Genomic DNA, 7,818 nt, shown 5'->3' on the forward strand with positions numbered 1-7,818 from the left:
TTTAACTTCAAAAGAACACAATCACACTTGGCGAGTTGTATGAATGATACCACTTCTTTAATATTTCAATAGAAGTTTTTTCATAGAATCTCGAATATTATACATTAGTATCTTTACCTTTAATAAGAGTCAACAATTGGAGAGTCAAGAAAAGTGCCGTTAGTCACTGTTCAATGTATAGCCTCGGATAGTACATTTTAATGATAGAAATTACAATATTATCAAAATGGTAAGTATTAGTTTGACTATATGTTATCTTACCAGAGTTGCAGGAAATGCTTCTCTGACAAATGTCGATGCACATGCCACATATATAGTCCAGTGCCATATTTAACTGTTACAAAGTTTTAATATTACATGTCCTTGTCATGTTTGAAACAATGCAAATCCAAATTGTAAGCACAGACACTATTCACTAACCTTGGCCTCCACCAGTAACACTATGGATCTCATACCCATTTATTGAAGCCACATGCCCGGTATGATATTTGTCAACATTCCCCTTCATGAAAATATCTAGCATTAAGATTGATATGACACATGATCAATAGAAACAATTATTGCTCTTCAAGTTCACATTATAGAAGGCATCAGAACTCAAAAAGAAATTGCTAAACATTATTTACAAAATATAGATAAAGGTTTCATCAAACTTTTCATCTGAAATGACATCTAAAATTCATGATTCTCTTGATGAGAACCTAAATGCATCCCAAAAGTAACATTGCCAACTTCATTGGACAAGTTTATTGCAAAACATGAGCAGCACCATGTGTATTATTCAGTGATCCTTGATAAATCTGCTGTAAACACATCATTTGAGAAACTGAGGGCACAAAAGTCTATTTTCTTTATTTGATTTTTGTTTGAAGAAACTGGCAAGATGGTCAATGCAGTACTAGACTAGGTATTCCAGCCATTTTGATAGATGAGCCTCTGGTGAATACCTGGCTCTTTCTCTCTCTTAAAAAGAAAATTGTAATAGAAACACAGCCTGCAATAGTAATATGTATCTTAAGTCATCCTTTAATGCAATACAGAACTATCTTATTTCTTTTCCCTTGGTATCCTGCCAAGCAGGTAAAATTCTTTGTTTGGCTTAAGCATGGTAAGATTGGCGAGTCTATTTGACATTGCAAACATCGCAGTGATGGCTCCAATATCATAAGCATCTTCTTCATCCAACCCGTGTTTCTTCAGGAGATCAAAGTCCTCTTCAACGACATCCTCTGAATCACAAACTTTCATCGCAAATGACAAAATGGCTCTTTGCCTGTCATCAATATCTGCTGTCTTCCAGTTGGCAGCGATCTAAGTACGGAAGAAACTAGATGGTGAGTCTCGGAAGAGATTGCTCTCTGAGTGTATTGGGAGGCAAATATTTTATGAGAAGGGAGAGGTGAGAATCTTCATCAAACAACTGTACCATAAGGTCAATCAACTATGACCAAGGTCAGCGTCATCCAATATGAATAAAGTTGCCAACATCATCTAAAGTTACCAACATCATTTTAGTCTGTATGCTGAATAAAGTTACAAGTTTGGGAGTAATCCATCTATCCACTTACAACCTGTGCCCATGGCCAATATCCTTATCTGTGAACAATTTGCAAACCTTTTCACAGATCATTCCTCATTTCTGTCATTCCTGTACACGCTTTTTCTCTTACCTTGATGCCCTTGCAAATTTTGGAGAAATTGTCTTGGTACCCTTCTAAGAGCTGAAAATTGCTCTGCTACCTTGCCAGTTCAATGAAAATCCAAGGCAATTTATCACTTGGCCTACAAAAGAGTTGCCGTTACCATCTCAATTCTGATTTTTTTTATTGCCCTGATTGCAGTATCTTGTAATTCCATAAGAATGATACAATTCTCACCTGATCAGCTAGCAATGGATTCTTTGAGTAGATTCTCAGCAAAGCTCCGTGAGCTATGACACAGTAGAGACAATCATTTCTGGCACTGGTAGCAACGATGATCATTTCACGATCTGCTTTGGTCAAGTTTCCAGTTTCTTTCCCTACCAGGGCCTTTTCAAACATAAAGAATGCTCTGAATTCATCTGGCCTCCTCGACAGCATGCTGAACACATTGGGTACAAAGCCAGCCTGAAATAAAATTACAAGCTTTTGAATTTGAAGCTTTAAATACCAACTAGGCCACACAGGCATAGAATTTCACAGTTGTTTAAGGGCCCACCTGCTCATTTAACAGCTAACATCAATTTCCTGCATTTTCCTTGTATTAATACAAAAGCAAAAACTGACCGGAAAATGCCATTTTTTTCATCTACCGGTAAACAGCAGAATTTCACAGGCATTTTGCCAGTAAATTGCCCAACTTTGAGGCCTGATAACATTCATCACATGAGAAATAATTACAAAAATAATTACAAATATAACAACAGTATTAAAGAAGCCATTGTTGGCACATCTTAATTGAGTCATGGTAAAAGGCGTAACAAGTCTTACAAGTTTGAGCAGGGTGACTGAATTTCAAAGAGGGAATCTTGTGAAATTTTAATGAAAAACAGCCCCTCTTGTACAGTGTAACATAACAACCCCTCCTTGTTTATGTCTATCACACTCAGTAATAGTAAACTAAAACATTCCTGTGTAAAATCATCAGTCTATATCATCTCAGGCCAAAACATTCTTTTAGTGTTGAAACCTCAGGCTATGTAACTTTTATAAACTTATCTACACAGGCTTTTTACAGCACAGAGTAGTTTGCTGTGGTTCAGTTTTTTCTTTTCATCCCTTCCAAAATTTTACAGAAATGACAAGCTATATCGTAACAAAGATATAAACCAGCTGCAGAAAAACATGTAAACTGGGGGAAAGACAGGCATACAGTACCGCAGAAATGGTGAGATGACACAACATGCCTACACAAAGGTCTGAAGCTTCGAGTCATTTTAACACTGGTGCAACTTTTTGATATTGATAGATGAAAGGGATTTTAAATACCATGATTTGAATGAGGGGGTGTTGGCCCTGTTGGGGGTGTAGGTGTAGGGGTTTTGACTTCAACGGTTTCAACTTTGGTTGGCTGTATGGACATGGCAATAAGAGGTTAAATGAAATAATCACAAGGAGAATGTTCTTTGTAACTTCCTATTTTGCCGTAGCTAAATTTGTGAAAAGAAATCCAGTTCTGCTACTGAAAAAGGTCCTGCACAGTCGCATACTGTACCTAATGGGTTGGGTACCCAAGTGCTAGGGTGTGAGCAGGAGCCCCTCACTGTTACTTTATATAAACTTAACTAACATAAATAGATAAATGTAAACAAAGATCTGGCTATCTTTAATACTTAACTAGCAGTTATGATCCATTGGCTCAAAATATCTCAACCAAACATTGGGGGCTCCTGGTTTGTGAACCACCTAAACCGCCCAATGGTCAATGAACCACCTGAACTGACTAATACTACATCAATAGTCTGTAGGAATCCTAAATGCTAATGTAGGTCTGTTTGATTATGTAAGATTAGTAAGATACCACACAGGTCTCACACAGTATCAGCTATGAGTATGTATCTACAGCTCAGGGCAAATCCACTGTTTGTTAGCCTACTGCATGCCTTAGTTCCATGTATTGTATCAATCTAATTAACATTATAGGCATAGCTGATGAATATTCAGGAAGCCTTGACCACCTCCTTGGTTGATCTGGTGTGTGTAAATGACCCTGCCTCTATAATCTGCTGTAACAGGAGCCATTTATGGGGCACATACTTTCTAGTGATTACACAGGTCCAAAAATTGGGAACCAGGTACCCATGAGACGTTAACCGTCGGGTATCCAGGTACCCGAAAATATTGTTTACCCTCGTGTATCGCGATTTTCAAGATATTATATACAGGATGCTATACTAAATGAATTATATTCTCCACTGACAATGTTTTTATGTTCAAATAGGTGTAAGATAAGGTATAAAACCTTCCTCAATAATTTCTATCTGCTGTTGTTTCTTTCATTAACTTGTTAATAACTTCATATGATTAACATCATTACTAACATCGCACTGCCGCCACTGCTTATGTTTGCTCTCCACCTCTATTGGATTAGACCATATAAACATCCAATTTAGCTCATAAACAAGTTTTACTTCTACTATCTATTATGCAGGCCCAGGGTTTGCATTAGCCGCGAGATTGCGCGATTCGCACAATTTTATCGCATTTGGAATAAACGTTTAGTAAAAAGCCACTTGCGATTATTATTTTTTAGTTATCCCGTCTATAATCCATGAGTAACATCTTGTAAATTTACTTGTCAGTCTTACCTTCTATGAATAAACGAATGAAAAAATAATAATTGTGAGAATTCTTTCAATTTCTTCCAAATGGTAGCTTAAAGCAGCATTTTGCGTCCTTTTCTATGATATTTCTCAACCTCACTGACTCCACTATGCCATAACGACATACATAACTAGCTTATCTATTTCAATCTTACTTCAAATGGTGGCATAAAAGTCGAAAAATTTGCAACTTTCAACTTTGTTTTTCTCCAAGATATTTTCCGTTGGGATCCCAATTAACCTCGCCCATAATATGAATATTTAAACACTACGAACGTCATTGACCAATACGTAATCCAACACCTTGATTTATGTACAGTCTATATGGCAGTTGTACCAGGGAGTTCCATAACAACTCCCTGGTTGTGCCAACGCAAAGTCTTGAATCTATTTTTAGCAACGGCTCATAACTAAACCTACATCTCTGATTGGTTGAATTCAAACTAGTGGGTTTGGGGTACTGTATGCGATTAATTTTAAATGTGGAATTTTGTGGTGGATACTTTTCTCATTCTCTGCAAATATCCTTAATTACTCGCCAATTAACAATGTTGGCAGGGAAAACTTGGCTGATATCTTACTTTGCTGGTTTGTGATTGATATGTAAAAAACTCGATGGACATGTCAAAAAAATAGAAAACAGCGACCAAACGCAAAATGCTGCTTTAACACCACACTAAGTCAATGGGGAAATCTAGCCTAACCATCTGTTTATTTGCTGAAATTGTGACGCAGTTATAAGAAATCCATGGAATAATTTCATTATTGCTGTTATCTTCGACCACATGGTAGCCTTACACCACACTAAGTCAATGGGAAAATCTTGCCTAACCATCAGTTTGCAAAAAAAGAAAAAAAAATCACACTTTGCGTAGGATTTGGGTAATAATTTAGGAAACAGGTAGTATCGCTTTGGGTGGTTCCCGGAAACCCTGTGCAAACACTAATACGTTCCCGTACCATTGCTGGCCAAACGTAAATGAAGTATGCTATATTAAGGCATAGATATGTTCCTTTGATTTTTGTATTTGGAGACCAAACCTTATCTTTTTCACTTACCTTCTCTTCTACCTCATCAATAACTTTCTTGATATCTTCAGGGATAGTAGACCGATCAGGAAAGGAGAACCTGCTCGGTGATGACTTAGAGCTAGTGTGGCGTTGGATCTGATGTCCTTGCTGAAATAGTGCCAAACATTCAGGTCGAGACTGAGGAAGAGCAATGTACAAGATAACAAATAGTGCAGTAGTTTAGTTAAACTGCTTGCTTGTATTAATCTACTTGTTTTACAGCCTTTCACATGAATATGAAGGAACAGCTGAATTGCATGACCAACAGTTAACCTATGGATAGATGTAACATATCCCTAAATGAATAACTTGTTTGTTGCAAGTTTAAAGCCCCATTTTTACATATTCCATTATAAACACACATTAACCGATATCTATCATGACCACCTTAATCATCTCTTCACTTTTGACAGGTCCTCTAACAGTAACATACCTTGAGGATCCTCATTGGAATTGGGAACCATCTCCTTACTCAAACTTTCCCTTCGGGTCACACTAATTAGCGTCAACAGGCCGATTTCACGACAACTCACGACAACTCAAGACAACAAGTTTAAAATACCATCAAATACAATTGATGTTATCAGAGTATATCTGGAAACACGTTTAAAACTGAGTGGAACCAGCGTACATACATATTTTTCACGGGAAAAAATGTTTTTGTCGTAAAAATCGCCAACTTTTTCCTAACGTTGAATTACACGACGTGATGCTATTGCGCTTGCGCAATGCCATTGGACCGAACCATTACACTACAGGTAAGTGCATTTTTTCATTCGAGAATGGTGCCCACACACAAAATAAAATACACGGAGAGAATAATAAAACCAGGCAAAATGATGGTAAGCAAGACTCTGTAAAGTTGATAATCACATATGTTAATTACAATGGAAAAACAATAAGAAATATTCATTATTTTTAAAACATTAAATAATTTGATTTGGAGTTCATTCACCATAATTTGGTGCTTTATTACTACGTCAACCCACCTTCCGACACTGTACACTGCAGTTCCCAAACCTAGCACAAACCAACCCATATTATAATGGTTCGGTCCGATGGCATTGCGCAAGCGCAATAGCATCACGTCGTGTAATTCAACGTTAGGAAAAAGTTGGCGATTTTTACGACAAAAAACATTTTTTCCCGTGAAAAATATGTATGCACGCTGGTTCCAGTCAGTTTTAAATGTGTTTCCAGATATACTCTGATAACATCAATTGTATTTGATGGTATTTTAAACTTGTCTTGAGTTGTCGTGAGTTGTCGTGAAATCGGCCTGTTGACGCTAATTAGTGTGACCGTTCCCTTCATGCCTTCCCTTTCCACTCCTGAAAAATACAACAGGCTTTGACACAGTGACAGCTAGTGCATCACTAACAACATTTGTAAGTCCTCACAAAGTTATTGCAAATTGATTGTACCCACAGTTGCCACTGTATGAACAAGGCAATATTAATTTAATTTTCCTTGTAAGTTACACAAAATGGGTTGGGGCGGGGGGAGGGGGGGTGCAGGAGCTATGTCACGTGTGTAACATTAATTAAGGTAGCCAAGGTCCTGGCTGAGCCCTGGGGGCCGCTGGTAGTCGGTTCACTAAATAACTAATTGTTTGTTTAGGCTAGACTATATTTTGTTCCTATGTATACATACCTTGCCGTTTACACTACAGTTAGCCTAGGCGTACAGTAGGCATAAATAGTTAGGCTAGCCTAGGCCTAGTAGTAGTATTACTATACGTTATGCTCAATGAAACTCTCCTTACCACTGACAAGTAAGACTTCGATGAAAAGACGTGGCTAAATCTTGCAGAGATGAGACGCAAGTTCATTGTGATGAAGATAAGGATGAGGTGAAAGAAGAATGAAATCACTGTTCACGGTTTTGCAGTCAGTGTCCTGGAGTAGAAGTAGTCATCAGGATTACACTTATAAGACCCCGAACACACGTATAAAATTGCATCTTCCGACCACCGTCCGACCATATTGAAGTAACTACGGTAGCGGTCACACGTATGGCATAGTATAGGCAATACGAGTATCTATGGTAGGCCATACGGGAAATAATTGCTGATTTAATGTCCATACGAATCAAAATTATTACCGGTATTTATTCTATTTAATACCGGCATTAATTCTCAGCCAATCACCATGCAGCTTCATATAATGGTATTAAATAGAATTAATACCGGCAGTAAATAGAATTAATACCGGCAGTATATAGACCATTTTTGTTTAGTTGGCACTGCAACTTTAGTTGCGCTATACAGTGTAATATGCAATGTTATAAAAAGTTTCCAGCTATTGTGCCAGGCGTGAAACTTCCCCCGTTAGTTCATCCAGAGACACTGATGCGACATTGTACTCGTCTTCATTCGGGAGTCTTCCAAGCTTTGCATAGCGTAATGCTATTCGAAGATTAACAAACCGGTTCATATCATTGTG

The 7,818-nt window shown here is 37.6% G+C and overlaps 1 protein-coding gene across 1 annotated transcript; it reads right to left on the bottom strand.

Moving 5' to 3' along the window:
- Positions 1-35: 35 nt before the first annotated feature.
- On the bottom strand, positions 36-7,372 carry LOC139968127 (uncharacterized). Its single transcript, XM_071972512.1, has 4 exons — positions 7,140-7,372; positions 5,363-5,512; positions 1,878-2,108; positions 36-1,311 (listed from the first exon to the last, which is right to left on the bottom strand). The coding sequence occupies exons 1-4, from the start codon at positions 7,203-7,205 to the stop codon at positions 1,048-1,050; spliced, it is 711 nt and encodes a 236-aa protein (XP_071828613.1). The 5' UTR covers positions 7,206-7,372; the 3' UTR covers positions 36-1,047.
- Positions 7,373-7,818: the final 446 nt, after the last annotated feature.

The sequence above is a fragment of the Apostichopus japonicus genome, chromosome 5 (genome assembly GCF_037975245.1).
Source record: "Apostichopus japonicus isolate 1M-3 chromosome 5, ASM3797524v1, whole genome shotgun sequence".
Lineage (NCBI taxonomy): Eukaryota > Metazoa > Echinodermata > Holothuroidea > Aspidochirotida > Stichopodidae > Apostichopus > Apostichopus japonicus.

Excerpts from the sequence above, each read along its gene's own strand:
- LOC139968127 (XM_071972512.1), bottom strand. The coding sequence starts at position 7,205 with ATGAACTTGCGTCTCATCTCTGCAAGATTTAGCCACGTCTTTTCATCG. Across the intron at positions 5,513-7,139 it reads CGAAGTCTTACTTGTCAGTG|TCTCGACCTGAATGTTTGGC; the intron begins GTAAGGAGAGTT and ends GCTCTTCCTCAG. Across the intron at positions 1,312-1,877 it reads ATCCATTGCTAGCTGATCAG|ATCGCTGCCAACTGGAAGAC; the intron begins GTGAGAATTGTA and ends TTCCGTACTTAG.